Source organism: Triplophysa rosa, linkage group LG7 (genome assembly GCF_024868665.1).
Source record: "Triplophysa rosa linkage group LG7, Trosa_1v2, whole genome shotgun sequence".
In the NCBI taxonomy this organism is placed as follows: domain Eukaryota; kingdom Metazoa; phylum Chordata; class Actinopteri; order Cypriniformes; family Nemacheilidae; genus Triplophysa; species Triplophysa rosa.
In genome coordinates, this window is record NC_079896.1 from 7,029,874 (window position 1) to 7,048,709 (window position 18,836).

Here is an 18,836-nt window from a genome sequence, read left to right on the forward strand (position 1 = left end):
GACAATGAACATAAAAATGATTCAGAAAAGGCTTTGGCGAAAGTGCTGGCACTGCTGTGAGACCAAAATGGACTCCTGTGTTTGGAGGGAGAGAAATGCTGACTATGAGCCCAAGAACATCATGTCTACAGAGAAGCACAGTGTTGGAAACATTCTGCTTTAGGGCTTTTTCTCTGCTACAGGTATACAGGATGACTTCACCGCATTGAGGGGCTGAGGGACGGGCCCATGTACCGTAAAATCTTGGACGAGAACCTCCTCCCCTTAACTAGGTCACTGAAGATGGGTCATGGATGAGCCTTTAACATGACAAAGACGCAAAACATATTGCCAAGACAACCAAATAGTGGCTTAAGGAGAAGCACATTAAATGTCCTAGCCAGTCTCTAGACCCTAGTCCTATAGAACCTCTGTGAAGGAGGCTAAAACTCCAATTTGCTGAGCGACAGCCAAGAAACCTTAAAGATTGACAGAGGAGTGGACTAAATGTATCCGGACACATGTGCAAACCTGGTGACCAACTATCAGAAATGTCTGACCTCTGTGCTTGCCAACAAGGGTTTCTCCACAAAGTACAAAGTTATGTTTTGCTTGGGGATCAAATACTTATTTCACTGACTGAAATGCAAATCAATTTATAACCTTTATATAACATTTTTTTCCCCTGATTTTTTTTAATATTCTGTGTCTATCAGTTAAAATAAACCCACCATAAAAATTATAGACCCTTCATTTGTTTGTAAGTAGGCAAACTTACAAAATCAGCAGGGGATCAAATACTTATTTCCCTCACTGTATATATATATATATATATATATAGTGAGTGTGTGTGTGCACGTGAATACAGTAAAACAGGAAAAAACATTCAATTCATGCAACAATACTTAAAAGCGCTCTTTTTTTCCTTCTGGGTCAACCAACCAATCACAGTCTTTAAAAGACTGTGTAATACATAGCAACGGGGTCAGCCCCGGCTCCTCACTAAGATAAAAGTTTCTCTCAGATTGGTCCTGAATCGTTTTTAAGCTAAGACTCCTGTAGAGGTTTTAAGATGAATTAAGAGTTTTCTTAGAGGATTCTTAGAAGCTTTAAGAATACGGGCCCATGTGTTTTATTGTGCTGTATTTTATTTTTTTTTTTTATTTTTTTGTTATTATTATTTAATCAAAACAACCCAACTGCAGTTTGATTCATGTTACTTGGAATGCACAATAAGATTTTTTTGTTATACATCTGTTTTTGCAAATGACCTCTTCAAACATTCGAAATGTAAATAAGGTCCATTTTAATTTTACGTTGACTTGAACTAGTTTTGAGTATCCAGGCTTTTGACCATAAAGTCTGATCTACATTTTATAATATTATAGCTAAGAATATTATTTATGCTATTATAGCTAAGAACTAGGGCTGCGCAACTAAATGTAATCGATTTTCAATTTCAATTTTGGCTTCCAACAATTATGAAAACAAAATAATCGAGGTAAGACAATTATTTCGCAAGTATTCTCTCATTTCTTCTTGAGTTATAAATCCACAGTATATTTCTGTTCGTCATAAATTATTTTATGTAATTGTTTTTTTGTTTATAATTTTTATATTTATTGCAGTGTATGCATTCAACTTGATCGCACAACCTTTCACCATCAGTTTAATACTAGGTCAAGTAAGTATGCTTAATTTTTTTGATGCAAACAACTTAGTGTCAGATCGTTCTATGGCGGCACCCACCTCTTCGTTCTCGATCTTGAGCGTGGCCAGTCGGGACTGTAGCTGGTGGTAGCGCATCAGTAGTTCTGTCTGAACTGGCTGCTGGGCACTCACCTGGCACACCTGGGATGCACCGAAACAAAATATACACAGCAATTGCATCGTCAGTTTTTATGATCTATATCAGGTGTCTGCAGTCAGTCTGCAGTCTTACAGTACATGTGAATTTGATTATTTCTACTCTTAAGAGGATATTGGAGACACAAGTTCGATACCTCATCTCCCATGTGTGGCAGGAACTCAAAGCGCATTGGTGGGCAAAAGACCTGATTGTACATATCCATGATCTTGTGCTTATCATTGCGAGGGTCCAGGTTGTCCACAGCTTTCTCGATGATGTCCAGACCCTCGTGACGGGAGGTCTCCAGGTTATACTCAGCAGACAGGTACGTCCTAAATGTCCGTGCCAAGCTAGCGTGATATCCGAGGTCACAGCACTGTTGAAAGCGTAAAAATGAGGACAGGAGAGATAAGACGCATTTCACAGCGAACTTGTCTGACATTTAGATGAACAAAACGCAATATTTCTTTCGGTGAAGGTTGGTTAAACTAAACTTTATTTGCAAAATATGTTTCCATGGTGATGCCTATTTTTAGCGCTCACACGACTTCACATTCTCTCAGGGCAAACTGTACGACAGGTAGCATCTCCCGGTAGTGTCATTAAATTGACATGATCTAAATGAGTGAATAAGAGCCTGCCGAGAAATTAGATCTTCTAGATCTATAGTTAGAAACACAAGCACAGTGGGATATCTTAGCTAATTAGTTTAACTGCGCAACAAATGTCCAACTAACCTCTTTTAGCAACGTAGAGCCAGTTTAAAACCTATGTGAACCATTAGGATGTGGCACTTATCTCCCTATTTAGCTGTTAATCTATATAATAAGCTTAAAAGGGTTTGCATCCAAACATAAGACGGTCATATCCTGTAGCATAGACTAGTTGGCATTACAAGGTTTCTTTAGAAATGTAATCTTTAAATGTCATTAAGTTCAAGTGTGTGTGTGTGTGTGGTGTGTTCATGTTTTTATATCCCGGTGGGGATAACCTGAACCTGAATGCACACCAACACATGGGGACTCGTGTCACTGTGGGGACCAAAATTGAGGTCCCCATGGGCAAAAAAGCTTATAAATTGTACAGAACGATATTTTTTTTAAATCTAAAAATGCAAAAAGTTTTCTATGATCTTTAGGTTTAGGGGTAGGGATAGGGGATAAAATATACAGTTTGTACAGTATAAAAAACATTACGCCTATGGACTGTCCCCACGGAGATAGTAAACCAGACAGTGTGTGTGTGTGTGTGTGTGTGCATGTGTGTACAGCATATACTGTATAAAGCAATGTCACGCTCATCTCATCTCATCTCATTTGTTGATACTCATCTGTCCCTATTTAATTTACAGAAAAGTATTTGTTGGCATAAGGAACTGTGAAAACTAACAAGTGTCAAGCATTGAAATCAGTTTAGAAAAGTTGGTCTATCATTTTAATCACAAAGCTCTACTGGTTCAAGTTGTCTAGGGCATTTTGGAGATTAAAAATGTTCTTAATGTTACATTAAGATTGTTCAGATCAGATGGTTCTAAGTATTAAAAGCAAAAAGATGAAGTCCCGCTTTTAAAGCACTAGAATATAGACGTTTTTATTTTTAAAAAAGCATAGAGTTTAAAGGGCCCTCCACTGACTTTATAAACCAGTAAAATTATTTTGAGAAAAAAAAAAGTTTTATTCAGAGCATGCGAAAGCTCACCCAAATTTTCTCTTAAAAAGTCCAACAATTTAAAAGATGGCAAGTGTCAGTAACAAAAAGAGGATAAAGCAAATTGCTCTACAATGAAAGTAAAGTAATGGCACAATATCACATTCTCGTTGCGTGTTTAAATATATAAATGCTGTTAATGTTTCAATGTACTTAAAAGCACAGCATCACAAAATATTTGCACATAAGTACCTCAATACGCACACTTTACACACAAAACTTTATGTGTCTTCCAGCAGTAGCATGGGTGGTCACATTTTTTGGACCAGCAGGTTTAACCTGAATTTTTCTGGTACAAGGTAACCTGGAACCCTAATACACCACAGCAGGCCACATGAATTTTTATATATACAGTGGTGGCTATAGAAAGCTCTGTGAGTTTGGGTTTGAGGTTTCAACCAATTAGCGGTTTTAAAGGCAAACCCATATCTACATTAGCTATGGCAGTGAGTCCTGTTTTTTGCTTTTCATTTTTTCACAACTGTACAAGCATGCAAAACAGTTTTTCGCCTAAATTAATTTACAGCGTATAGCAACTACTGAGATGATTGCGTGATGGTCTTCTAGTGCCTGACATGCAAGCTGTAACTGAAAGTTTCTGCACAAAAAAATAAGTCAATAAAAAATGCTCATCTTGGGGTCCTGCACAGTAATACAAAATGCTAAGTGAGAAAGACTTGCAGTGTTGCATCGCGAATAGCATAAATATTGACCAAACATGCTGTACATATATAAAAAGCTGAAGAAAAAAAAAGACTGCATCCACTAATAATCATTTTAGGTGGTTATCTACAGTATAGTTTCTTCTCGCTTTCATTTTGTTTTATAATGTGTGTGTGTGTGTGTGTGTGTGTGTGTGTGTGTGTGTGTGTGTGTGTGTGTGTGTGTTCTTAATCTGCCACAGGATATCATTGCATATTAACAGACAGCAATGTGACAACACACTTTGCATCTCTCAGCAAAAAGCCACAGAGGTTTGGTTTTGATTTACAGCACACATACTACTGTAATTCTAACATGACAGCAAAGATGATCCAGCAGAGTAAATACTTCAGTACACTGCAAATCACTGCATACTTTCCTAGCCTTAGCAGATTTTGGATAGTTTCATATCTGCTATTTGATATCTGTAACAGTTAAACTAATGTCTGTTGACAAGCATGCAACAATATAACTAATACGAAGAAAAATCACAAACAGAATCTCCAAATTATCTGTCCTGTTTCTCCTAAACAGAAATGAGATTAATCAGGGAACACATTGAGACTTTAAAGTCCCGGTGAACCGTAAATTGCGATCGTTTTTACTTCTGTATTTCGACGCATTTCCGAGTGAAATGTAATTTTGAATGAGAAAAATAGTGGTCGTGGCTTTTCGTCTTTAAAAACAGCCGTTGCAAGTGGCAGCAGACTGACAGTTGAAGGGGAGGAGTTAACGGTTGCTCCGCCCAAGCCGTCTAACATACGTCATCTAAGATGGATAGTCATTACAGGACGGAAGTGCATTTTCAGATTTTAACTGAAGATGAATTTTAAAAAGAGAATGACCCACATTGATAAACTATTCACAATAAACGCTGCAATGTTTCATGATAAAATAGGAATTTAATGGACTTGATTATTCTTCACAAACGTATCAACTGAGGTCTGACAGAGAAATCTCGAAGCAATAACATTTTTCCATCGCTTATTTGCAGTTAAGATAGCTAATTAAATACTCATCTTTTAGATCTGACAAAAATAATTCTACATGACACATCAATAGTCTTATAGGCTTTGTGCTACTGAATAAAACCAGATTAGGTGACAGTAATGGAGATTATGAATAATAAATCAATAAAAACAAAGAGGAATAAAATCAAATTCACAAACGATTACACTCCAGAAAATGCAAAGCAAACATTTCGACAATGCATCCAAGGTAAACCATGTTAGAACACAATGCAGAGGGCAACAGATGGAGTTGAGCCCTCAGCAGTTCAACTGTGTTAAGACGACACATTTAAACATCCCAGCTAATACACACAAACAAACACGTGACTCATTTCGCATACTCACATCAATCATATCCGAAACGTCATGGATGTAATATTTCGCCACAACGGCATTGGTGGCTGCCAGGTTCAATAAATAGTCATTGCGAGCTTTTGTGCATTTCAGCTTGTTCTCTGAGTACTTGGCTTGCCTCTGAAAGACAAAAACAAAAAAGAGAAAAGTATATTAAGATATTATCTGTTTTCACAAACAGAATGATAATGATGTGACAAAACCAAAAGCTTTCCTGTAGCTCAGTGGTTAGAGCATGGCGCAACGCCAAGGTCATGGGTTCGATCCCAGGGATTGCACATACTCTGATACAAATGTATAGAATCATGCAATGTAAGTCGCTTTGGATAAAACCGTCTGCCAAACGCGTAAATGTATGTAAATTACTACATGGGGTAAGTTGTCACAAAGGCATTAAGAAAATTATTAGTACAAAAACCTTTTCTGCAACATATTTGCATTTAAAGGGACAGTTCACCCAAAAATGTAATTCTGTCTGATTTACTCGCCCTCTAGTTGTTCCAAATCTGTATATATTTCTTCGTTCAAATGAACACTGAGAAAGTTATTTGGAAGAATGCTTGTAACCAAACAATTCTTGGTCACCATTGACTACCATATTTAGAAAAATTGCTTTATAAATGTCTTTGTTCTGTTGAAAACAAAAGAAGATATTTTGAAGAATGTAGGAAAGCAAACAGTTCTGAGGCACTTTTGACTACCGTTGTCATTTTTTCTATTATGGTAGTCAATGGCAGCCAAGAACTGTTTGGTTACAAGCATTTTTCCAAATATCTTTCTTTGTGCTCATCGGTACAAATTAATTTATACAGATTTGGAACAACTCTAGGGTGAGTAAATGATGACAGAATTTTCATTTTTGGGTGAACTGTCCCTTTAAATGTATTACTGTTCATGCTATTTTAATACATTTTCAGCACAGATTTAAACTTCATAATAATAAAACATACATACATAATAAAACAAAAGCATTTATTTACATGTAGTAAATGAAAAATGATAAAAACATGTAAATATGCAATGAAGCATACACACAACTAAAAAATATAGTTTAAAGACCCAAAGCATGAATAATTATATATCACATAGTTTTTGATGAATATAAACAGAACATACAGACTGAGTCTCATCTACTGATAAGGTCCAGATGGGTCCTGCTGAATTTTTCATCAAAACACAGGAACACTCAAAGCAGACAGTGCTGTAGTACCATTAAAAACGCGGCCTAGCTGACAGCTACATAATTGTATTGACTAAACAAAATATTTAAACGAAGAACAAACAAGAAAGTACTAACGCATCTGATCACTGATCAAATGAGTTGAGTTTCATGTGATTAAACAATTACTGTTACACAAGACATGTCATATTCTGTATCATTTTAAACGTATGTCCACATGATTGGATATCAAACAGTAATATTAGATTGTTTAGAATATTAGATATTATAGTTCATCAAGGTCATTAGGGTTGCCTGCTGGTTTATTAAGATCATGCAAGCCTGCAGAATCAGGTCATGTGGCACAGACACACACAGAGCATCCATGACTATGGTGGTTATAATTAGTGTGAGGCTGAGCGACTTTCATGCCAATATCTCTACGCATTGCAGCCTGAAAACAGAAGAAGAGAGAAAGAGAGAGGGAGCTGGCTAGCTGGCAAAAAGAATCTGAATTCATTCACGAGAAAAATTCCTCCTATGATAAAACAATTCATATATATTTATTTATACATATTTTGTACAGTGCTGCAGTCACCATAAACTAGCTTCCACTGTAGAGCTGGTTATGAATTAGCATGAATTAAGTGATTTATAGCTGAAGTCAGTGACCTGAAATGTTGAATCTGGTGTGAGTACCCAGCCATTCAGACTCCAGGCTGTCTACGGTCTCACTGACCTCATTGTCCATTCTTAGATAAAGCTCAGTACAAACTCGTTTTCTAACCGTCCATCAGGTTCATTCAAACTTTACTGTGTGCATGACTTTAGGGGATGTGAGAAGAGAACAACTATTCAGTGCTTTTTAAACTATGGCCACTTGAGGACCATTTTGAGGACCATTTTCCACCAGTTATGTGTTATGACTCCGTGGCATTACATTTAAAACATTTTTTGGAGTAAAAATGGCAGATTCCTTTATCTTGCTCAGGCTAATTTAAAGCGATAGTTTACCCCAAAATGTATTCAACCTCTCTTCATTTTAAACCTGTATGACTTTTTCTGCAGAACACAAAAGTAGATATTTTGAATAATGTGGTTAAAGGCGGGGTGTCCGATTTTTCTTAGCCGTTGTTGATGTTCAAATCACCAAAACAAACACACCCCTACCCCCATCTTTCGCTTTCGTCAGTGCTCGGCTCGGCTAATGTCCGTCCTGTGCACTGTGCAGTGCACCTTACTGCTGATTGGCTACAAGGCTGTTTTGGTACTCGGCCCGACTCAATTGTCTAAAGCTTAATTCGGAAATTGGTTACCCCGCCTTTACAGGAATATTCCTTTAACCGAACAGCGACGGCACTCATTCACTTGTTTTCTGTCCATAAAATAGTGAATGTTTGCCGCCGCTGTTCGGTCTCCAACTTTCTTCTAAATATCTTCTTTTGTGTTCTGCAGAAAAAAGAAAGTTTAACATGACAAGAGGGTGAGTAAATGATTACAGAATCACTTTAACAGATAAAATTATATTTTCATACTTTGTGCATGATGTAAAAATTTGTAATGGAATATTAAGCAAAACAAAATACAGTAACTGTCTTACCGTTCGTGTCACATTGATAACAAAGTACACTAGTTTTTAATAAAAATAAAAATATTGAGGCGGTTGCTTCTTTTCTTGTATATTTTAAAAATACGTGTATATATATATATATATATATATATATATATATAAAAAAGAGGCAAATCTGTTGGCAGAGCTGATCAATACATTGTGGCACAAGAGCCCTTAACCAAATGCCCCAGGGCGATTGTAAAACTCCTTTCAACACTGTTAATGATGATGGAAATGAACTTCAACTTCAAAGTCATGATGTGATAAGACATCAGATGAGAGCCTGTCTGATCCTCCATTGTATACCCATACCATACACCACTTGAAATAACGTTATCTTTGTCTTAAAGAGTCCTAATCCTACTTGAGAATGTAGGACCACTGATTCTAGACAGCAGTGGCCTTTTTTTTACAAGAAAATAGCATGGCATTATGAGCCTGGCAGCTCAGGAGAGCGTTCTCACCTTTTCCTTCATCTTCTCAATCTTTCTGACAGAGCTGCGGCGCTGGGGTCGGTCCTCGTGGCGCAGGAGGTTGACGTTGAGGTCTCCAGACTTGCTAAATTGCTTCTCTTCTTGTTTCTCAGCCTCCTTTAGCTTGCTCTCCGCACTGATGCTCTCCGTGTGATACATGTGATACGTCTTCATCACCTGCAGGAGAGAAGGTGCACAGGATGATGAATAACGCAAGTCAAGCTCGAGTTACCGCGACTCATTCCATCGCATTCATTCAAGATCATCATTCATAATTGAGATATGACTCCGATGAGTTTGCTTAGTGGACGGCTCATTCAGAAAGTGATTACTTGTGTCGAATATTTTGTTAACCAGTTCTGTCACTGCACTGTTTAGCCCTCACCCACAACATCTTATTATCATCAAATATTGATAGTTTGGCATTTCATGCAGTTACATTTACATTGCAATTACATTTATGCAAAACACTTTGTGACTTACAGTGCATTCAATAATTGTTTTTGATATTTGCATTGCCTGGGGGCTGTTTTATGTGTAAATGGCATTAAAGGTAACGGGTATAATTTCTGTTCCACAAGCAGCACCAAATGGAATCACAAAAATAATGATTATTTTCTAAGGTAAGTATTTTAAATATTTGAACATAAAAGATATGCTTAAAATTGAATTATAATGTTTCATATTTGATTAAAAATGTAAATGATACTCTGTGTTGTGGCAATAACCCTAGGTTTCGCTTTAATGTCAAACAATAAACGAAAATGTTGAACAGAAATGTCGTTTTCACATTTGCAAGATAGTCTATTCTTTGATCATGAAGAGGAAAAATCTCAATGAAATGATCTCCAAGAGTTGCATTCCAGGGCAGCGTTGCAGTTCAACGTCAAAGAGGCTTAGTTGTATTTCTATCAGCACTACAGAAGCAGGCCACCTCATGAATATGCATGCGAGTATAAACTTGGCACCAGAATTACCCATAATCCTCTTTTCCACTACAACTCCAAGGCTCCCATTCAGACTCATGAAGACACAGAGCACTGAACTAACAGTGGGTGAAAAACACAAATCATAAGCTTGAAATGAAAAAGAATTCAATCAAACCCATTTCGCTTAAAATCGCATTTAAAATAAGGATGGGTTGTGATGATCGACTAGTCATCCAATAACTGTTAGCCTAGTTTTTTATGGGTAGCTGGATTGAACAGAAGCATGTACCATCATTTATAAATCTCATGGTAGGTCTGTCTTTAACAGTTTAAGGTATTGGTAAAAATCAATTCCCCTAATGGGATTTTAACTTCCGGAACCCGTCCGTTGCGCTCTATTGGAAATTTGTCAACACAGGAAAGAAAACTGCCCTCTTCATGCCTGTTCATGGCGACCATAAGACAGATTTGACTAGTTGTTCGGGGAACCCATTAACAATGGAACGGAGACAGACATGGGCAGTGAAACGGAGAACGAGAGAAGTGAAATGAGAGAGGGACTGTTGCCCTGCTTTATTCTTATCCTCATAGCCTGCAGACGCCTGTCTGATGGTGTTTTCAATAAAATGCTTATTAAATCTGCCAGCCTGCAGGCGTCCACAGACTGCTCTTTAGGACCGACCCTGACACTAATGTGCATACAACTCAGCACTTTGACTATCACTTTACACACACACAGATCATCACTTTATTACAAAGGTTGTTGAGTGCATCCACAGGATGGCACTGTACTATATATTCAATCGCCCACAACGTCTTACTCGGCCAGTAAGGTATTCTGTTATATACTACAATTTGTGAGATTTTGTGGTCTATATTTTTAGCATCATATATTGAAAATAATGAACAACAAAAAAGCTGAAAAAATTAATCATACCAAACTATGCAATGATCAGATTTTAAGTTTTCAAATGTTATCAAAGCAAATATTTAAACCGCATATTATGTTCCACCTTTTAGCAATATGAATTTCTTACTAATTCGATGGACTTGCATTGCGCCAACATTATTACTTTAGGTCTGTTTAACAATATTAATGTTATATCAAATTTTATTTACAATTTTATTACCTCCAAAAAGGAGACATGAATGAGACTGAATATTTACCCTAATTTAATAAAAAGAAAAAAAAAATATATATATATATCACTCAATATACATTTACCCAGGATGCCAATTTAACTTATTCCAAACACAACATCTTGTTGGAAGTTTCTACATAGACATCACTTACATCCGTACGACTTTTCCGTAATCCGTCATTTTTCCTCACATCTAGCCCTGCGTACATGTTCATTTTTAACTAGACCATCAGCCCTGTTCTTTAAAATAATACAAGATCTTCTTATTATATAGTGCACAGCATCCATACCCAATGTCCCTAGTGTTCCCTGTTTCCTCAAACCCATTAGGAAGAGGATGCAAAGTCTATTTCTCAGAGAAGCGCTGGCTGTGTCTTGCCTCAGGACAAATCACCAGCCCTTTAACAAGGTCTGGTAAACATTCACAGATGTGAGAGACATCTAACAGCTAACCAATGCCAGGACTGGTGTACTCTCCTGATTCACATGTAGTTGTTTAAATGACGTAGCTGTTAAATGCATGATTAAACATCAGCGTTCTATGCTACATGATCCATCAATGTCATTACATCAAAAATATTCAAAAGAAACCTCACTGACATCAACATATGTATGTACCGTCATATACTGTACATTAGGATATTTTTATCACCATTTTATAATTTTCAATCACATTCTTTGTATCCCTCACCATAATCTCTTTTCACTTATGGCACAAGAATGCGCTGTTCACAAAACCCACCATGAATGAAAATCATAGCTGGCGAGTAAAAATAAGGCAGTGCCTTCTGTTCATTGATTTGACAGGATCTACGTTCTCTAGCACCTAAGAAAAACTAGGTAAGCACTCAGCACCTCCCAAAGCTGTCAACCATCAACTCATAGCCCAAGAAGAGAACACAACAAAGGCACATATTTACAAGCAGGTTTGATGGACATGCCTGGCAAACCTCCAGCAACACAATCTGATTTACAGACATGGCGAGGTGAGATGACCTGAGCTTTGAAGAACAATGTTAGGGCAAGATTGACATTAGATACAGCAGTGGAAACTATTTAAACACGCTACTGTTCAAAACTTTAGGGTCACTTGACTACCAACTAAACTAAGTGTTTTCATGATCTTAAATGAATTTCTTTCATTAAAAAAAAAATTCTTTATGGAAAACTTGGGCCAAATAATGAAGAAAAATCCAGAAAGAGTCCAGAACAGACAGGAACGTCTTCAATATTGTTTAAAAAGAATCTCAGGGTAAGTCACATTTTAGGTATATGGAGGTTTCAATAAAATAAAACATTTTTAATTCATTTAGAATTTTGTATTATATTGCATTTTTTTAGTCACAAAATAGTTTTTTAAGTTACATTTGTGTTTAATCATTTCAATGAGTTTGCTTTTGTTTTAAAATGTGGAAAACTACACATAACGAATGAGTTAAATACCATATCTTCTGAACGGTAGAGTACATGTAGAACAGAATTTGAATTTTAGGGTGAACTGTCCCTTTAAATGAAATTTAACGGATGACGTCTTGCCAAACATTTAAAAGAAAAAAATCCCCTTTTCAAATACAGAAAACAACCAATATTCCAATGCAGTTTTGCTTTGATTTATTCACAAGCAAAAACTGCTGAGCAGTCACACTCCACAAATGAACAAACAGTGCGGTACTTTCAATAACAAAATACATAGCCATACTTTGACTTCCTGCAGCTTTTAAATCATCAGATTAATCTGGATGAAAAATGCATCATTGTTGGATTCCTCATCAGGAAATCAAGGCCCATCTATCATACTAATACACAAACACAACGGCACTGCAGTGCAAATATTACACTTTGTGCATCGGGGCAGCAGAATCTTTATATTCATATTTCTCATTGCCCATTCAGAACACATAATGCTAAGCACAGGAAAGAGGCAGATGGATCAATACTTGAGGCTCACAGCATCAATTTTTCTTGTCTATAGTTCAAGAACATCTGACCGTTGATCACTAATTATTTTGGTTACTCAGAAACGTATGCTTTTATGTCTATTTATTCCATTACTGACCAAGTTTACAAAGGCATAAGTGGTCAACCAATATTTATAAATCATTGTAGTCAAGGACCAATAAAATGCTGATATTAATGTAACTAATAAGGCATTGTTATTGAGTAATGCTAATCTCTGAATTGCCAAATATCATCTGCAGAATGCTTTTGGTCAATCTAGATCGATAGGTCTAATTAAAATGATATGCTTTGATTTTAGTTAAATGTAATTTGTAAACCAATAACCAGCTGACTTCTACATGAAAAATACAGAGCTTATAGTCCACATTTCATTGTCTACTTAACCTAGAAACAACACACAAATAATTCCTGACCACAATGAGGTAGAACGTAATAACTTTGATCATTCTGCAGGGATTCAGTTTAGCGACACAGTCTATTTGAGGGAAAGAGAGGAGAAAAGAGGGCTAGCAGAGGAAGGATAATGATCCTCTCCCATGTCTTCTTGAGCGATACATTACATTGTCTGTCAGTAACCTTGAAACACACCAGCATCACAGAGGCAGAACTGAAACCGCATGTGTGTGTATTTATAGGAAGAAACAGTATCTGCCTGAATTATAAGCATTGTGTCTTCGCTCGTAAGGATTTTAAGAAGGGTTGTAAGACTCTTTTACGGAAGGGGGATAAATGTCACGTGCCTTACATGATTTATTACAGTAGGATGAACTGAAATTAAATTACTTGCAGACGCAGTAAAACGATGACAGGAAATAAGGAGAAGTAAAAACCAGATGGCTGGTGAGCAGGACACTATTCAGGCAGTCGTCACATACCTAAAATGTGGGCTGACACAGTGCATACATTTCCGAACCATTCCTTCAGTACTGCACACACGACTAAAAATATGTAATTCATAATACTGTAACATTTGCGAGAAAATACATGGACAGGGTTTTTCCTGGCTCAAAATGAGGCAGAGGTAGTGCCATCCTGATCTTGTACACACACGTAGGCCTACCGTACCTTTAAGTGGCTTAACCAAAGTGACTTTGACATATTATAAGTTCTAATAAAATTAGATGAAAATGACAATTATTAAGTTATATAAAACATTACTTTTATTCAACCAAACAGACTTTTTTTCATCAAATAAAGTTTTTTTTATCATTTTCATCCAACTTTTCATCCCACAATAGCCAACTGAATTAATCAGTCTTACTAAATGAGCAAAGCTCAATCACATCTTGCATTCACTGTGGTTCACTTTAAACGATTCAATGATCTCTTAAATTCGCTAGTGACTGAAAAGTTCAATAGTTTAAATGAATCTGTTCAAATGAGTCATTCGTGTGCGAGTCGTTCTGAACGCAATGTGCATTTATACTGGAGAACTCGCTGTGTACAGAATACGCTGATTCAACGATCCAACTGCACAGCTAAAGGCATTACAATGATGTACGTCATGTTAATTTATGAAATTTCAAGAAATTAAACGTACTTGGATGCAAAACAAACGCCGTTAAACACAGCTAGCTCTTGTTCTGCAACTCTTTTTAGCGCCTCAGTGTGCTGATAACGAAACAGCGCCTCCACTGTGGCGTAATGCAGCAACTGCAGTTACAAATGACAGTCTGTTAAATGCACGCAGCATTTCTTGTGAAGACACCCGTCATAATTTTGGCGGAGTCTGAGGCGGTACGACATTTGACGGAGGCGGCCGCCTCCAATTTCTCTATGCAGGAAAAACCCTGATGGAGTCATGCAAAATGTACTGCAAAGAAACATCAACAATTTCTAGGAACTCCAATTTTTAGGTTTAGGGGTCAATCTAAAATATATATTTTTACACAGAATGTTACAACTAACAAATGAAAATCAAGTAGCCGATAGGAAGCATTTTTTCTTTGCAGAAGTTACAAACGAGCTAGTAAAATATTTAAAATCTATATTTTGTCTTCAATTATGTACCTCAAGGTCTAAAGTAGCTGTCTAATAAGTGAAATAATGTACATACATTTGGCTCGTTATTATCACAAAAAAATCCCACTTTATCACCCTGCCAGGATAACAACCATAATAATGAATGTACATTATTACTTACATATGGCTTTAATAATGTACATGGGTTCAACCAATTCACCAATAGCAGACAGGGGAAATGTTCATGAAACTTAAAAATAGTCGTTATCTTTGCCATTCCACTTGGTGACACACAAGTGGTGTGGAAATGACACACTTCAGACCATTGAAACTGGGATTTGTTCCATTCCAGAGATACTTTAACGGATGAAGCATGTTGTTATGCCACCTGCATAAAGATGCTTGGGGACATCTGGAATGGGACAAGCAATAGAGATGTGTGACAAATTTCTCTCTGATGCCCTGTCATGAGTGACAACATAAATCTCAGCCTGCTCTTCTGCAGTTTGGATTTCATGCAGGGCAAAGGACCCAAAGAAATACGAAGGCTTTTTGATTCAGAGAAATGTTAGGCCAATAGAACTAATATTTTTTACAATCAAAATACTAATAATAATAAAAACATTTTAAAATCAAAATAATTTATGTTGTTGTTGTAATAGAGAGTATAGAGAGTATATGTTAGCAATGTGAAACAGACTACTGTACTGGAAGCTTACAAACAGTGTTGGGTAAGTTACTCTGAAAAAGTAATTAATTACTAGTTACTAATTACATATTCAATAGTGTAATTAGATTACTGTACAAATTACTCTCTCCAAAAAGTATTTAGTTACTTATTACTAATTACTTTCTATATCCTATATCAACCTTGATTAGTTAAGTGATTGAAGGATAGACATGAAACTGCTTATTTAATTCATTCAATTAAATAAAATTAAACTACATAAAGTACTCTTATTAACTGACCAAAGTATTACAAATGTAAGAATTATACATTAAAGCACGGATTTTAAAGTTAGACTTTGAATTTTGATGTCAATTCCACTATTGCACACACATACTGTATATTACACAAAGTATTTAGTTTAATTACATCAGAAGTAACTGTAATTAAATTACAGGAAAAATAAGAGTAATCCCTATTTTACTTTTTCAAGGGAAAAGTAATTACATTACAGTAACTAATTACTTAGTAACTAGTTACACCCAACACTGCTTACAAACAGACCATGTTTGATTGTATCATCTATCAGATTGACCAGATATAATGTAAACTGATCAAGTTGCAATCTGATTTCAGGAAGAGGTTTAAAAAGCACACAAGAAAGTCACAACCGTAAAGAAGATGATTGTTTAGGCCACATGCTTAAACTTTACTCCTTCAAACGGAACTGCGTCAGCACAGCGACTTGAAATCCACACCAAGTGCCAAATGGGTCATATCAAAGAAAATGTTGTTGTATGGCATTACTGTAACATCACTATCAGCAAGTGAACTCTCTCATAGCTGCGAGTAGTTCAGCAATAATGGAATAGATTAATATCCATTATACAGAGACACATTTAGATGCCTCAATGTAAATTAAATGTGCTGGATGCCAAAATATGAACACTCATTTCTCATTACTACCACCACTTAACATTTACTTTTCCCTTAAAAACCTCTTAGACAGTTCACCAGAAAATGAAAATTCTGTCATCATTTACTCACCCTCTTGTCATTTCAAACCTTTATGACTTTCTTTCTTCCACAGAACACAAAAGAAGATATTTCGAAGAAAGTTGGTAACCTAACTGCACTGCACCCCATTCACTTCTGGACACAAAACCAATGCAAGTGAATGGGGTCCAGTTAACAGCATTTCTGCGGAAGAAAAAGTCATACATGTTTGAAATGACAAGTGGGTAAGTAAATAATGACAGATTTTTTATTTTGGGCTGAACTATGCCTTTAATTTGTTTTTCTTCCATCCATTATTATAAACCTAATTGATGGAACGACCTCTTTCTTCCCAAACACAGCCAAAATGTTTCCGTTTCTGGCCAGTGTCTGCGTTACCATGGTGCAATGTTAGGACATAGTGGGTGAAAGCTCCATTCAGAGAGAGAGAAAGAGAGAAAAATACAGAAAGAAAAAGAGGGAGAGAAAGATTGAGAGATATAATACTCACAGTGTACAGCTCATTCGTCACCTTCACTAGCTCCTCGTGCATCTGAATCCCAATTTCTTTACTCTGCAATAGAAAGAGAAAGGGTTACAAATATCAGCCAAAGTCTAAACTAAGTGACAGGTAAAATTTGGTCAACATAGTAAAATGTACAATAGTCCCGAGAATTCAGGCTATTTGGAGAATTTGATTTGGTTTAATTTATTTTATTCTTTAATCTTTAAATCTGTTTAATCATCATCCGACTAACAGCCTCAAAATGGCAAAAAAGTCTCAAATGTTCACTATTTTAATAATCATTTGAATAAATATTCAAATAACAAATCTATAGAGCCTTTCGGTAAACAAAGCATTCAGATAATTGGCAGCACACAGTCAACCTCTGACCAAGACAATCAAAACAACAAAATATGTATTGCTGTGCTAAAATAACACTGCATTTAATAGTTATACAATTAAGTCAAGCAGAAAAGAAGTCAAATCTAAGAGAACAGAAAACATTTTGCATCTCCTCCCACACACCCCAGCTACTCATGCATATGTATGTGCGAACGAGCGGCCATGTGACCTAAAAGCGAGATAATTTTCTGCATTTAACTTAAAGTAGGTGAGACAATCTGGTAGAAACAGGAGGACTGGAACTCCAGGGAAGCTAGAAATCATTCACTGCAGGGCACAAGTTGTTTCATTAGTCACAAACCAGTGAGACCGGCCCAGATTAACACATTCTCAGACTGACGCTGAAAAATGTCTGGTGAGGAAACAAAGTAAAACTTCAACACCTACAGGTTTAACGGGTTCAAGCATCCTCAATCTTTGCTTTTGTTATCACATGAGGATGCATGAATGAATACATTTTGTGATAATTGAGTCAAATAAAATCTTTGTATATTCATTTCACATTTTATATGTCAGCTACAGAGCTGATGTCGATCCCAATGTTGACTTAAACATCATTTATACATACAGTATTGACTGTATTTTTGGGCAACGGCTAGAATCAGTATAATAAACTGCATCTAATCCATCTTGTGAGGAAGATATTTCTGTAACCTATTGCTCAGAAGTTGCTCTTTCAAAGCTTTGGATAAATTGGAAGAAATAAAAATGAGGAATACAGAGATGGAAAGGATAAACCAGATTGTTTTGTCATGGAAGTGTTTAAATTCCAAATAAAATCTCAATATTAATTGCTGGTTTTTGTATGTTGGCAAACCTGAGCACAGTATGAGGCATCAATGAGACCTTCCATGAAACTCCTCAAAAGACATAAATAAAAAGAAATTAGGAGATCTTTGATTTGGTCTGACAGGTACACATTTAAAGCACTTGTTTGAAAGTTCAAATGAAGCATTTATATTATTCTGTCATGCCCAGAATGACCAGGCAACAAGTTTTAATAGCTACAGTACTGTTGGCAATGCTTGAATAGTGAACACTACCTAGATTTGATTATGGCGGAGTAGAAAAGACACCATTGTTACACTTAGGTTACATTAGGCTATCTGATACACTTTATATCATGTTAGCGTACAGGTGTCAATACACATATTCAGACTTCTTTATTAATCAGAATCATTATTAATTGACGCATGGGAATTGGGAATCTGTGTTGCTGCCGTGTACCTCACATTAACAGCTGGGAATATCTAGCAATAGCTCTCTGATGCAATATTAGGAAAGAGCCACAAACTCACTGCAGTCTCACACCGGTACACTGTTCAGAATCCTGTCAAGCTGCATGTTTCCCAGAAGCCCTTGCTGCTCATTCATCCATAACCAAGCCACCAGAGAGATAACACAAGTCAATGTTGATGTTAGCTCAGCG

General features: G+C 36.4%; 1 protein-coding gene across 3 annotated transcripts in view; it reads right to left on the reverse strand.

Annotated features, from left to right (window-relative positions):
* srgap3 (SLIT-ROBO Rho GTPase activating protein 3) overlaps nucleotides 1–18,836 on the reverse strand; it is an 82,083-nt gene that overhangs the window by 30,787 nt on the left and 32,460 nt on the right. For all 3 annotated transcript variants that reach the window (XR_008963227.1, XM_057337453.1, XM_057337452.1), the window contains exons 4-8: nucleotides 17,012–17,074; nucleotides 8,837–9,022; nucleotides 5,593–5,721; nucleotides 1,983–2,204; nucleotides 1,729–1,830 (exon numbers count right to left, since the gene is read on the reverse strand). Coding sequence is in view for 2 of the 3 variants with exons in the window: in XM_057337453.1 (XP_057193436.1) it covers nucleotides 1,729–1,830; nucleotides 1,983–2,204; nucleotides 5,593–5,721; nucleotides 8,837–9,022; nucleotides 17,012–17,074 (702 nt within the window). In the remaining variant the exon portion in view is untranslated. The remainder of the gene's footprint in view (nucleotides 1–1,728; nucleotides 1,831–1,982; nucleotides 2,205–5,592; nucleotides 5,722–8,836; nucleotides 9,023–17,011; nucleotides 17,075–18,836) is intronic.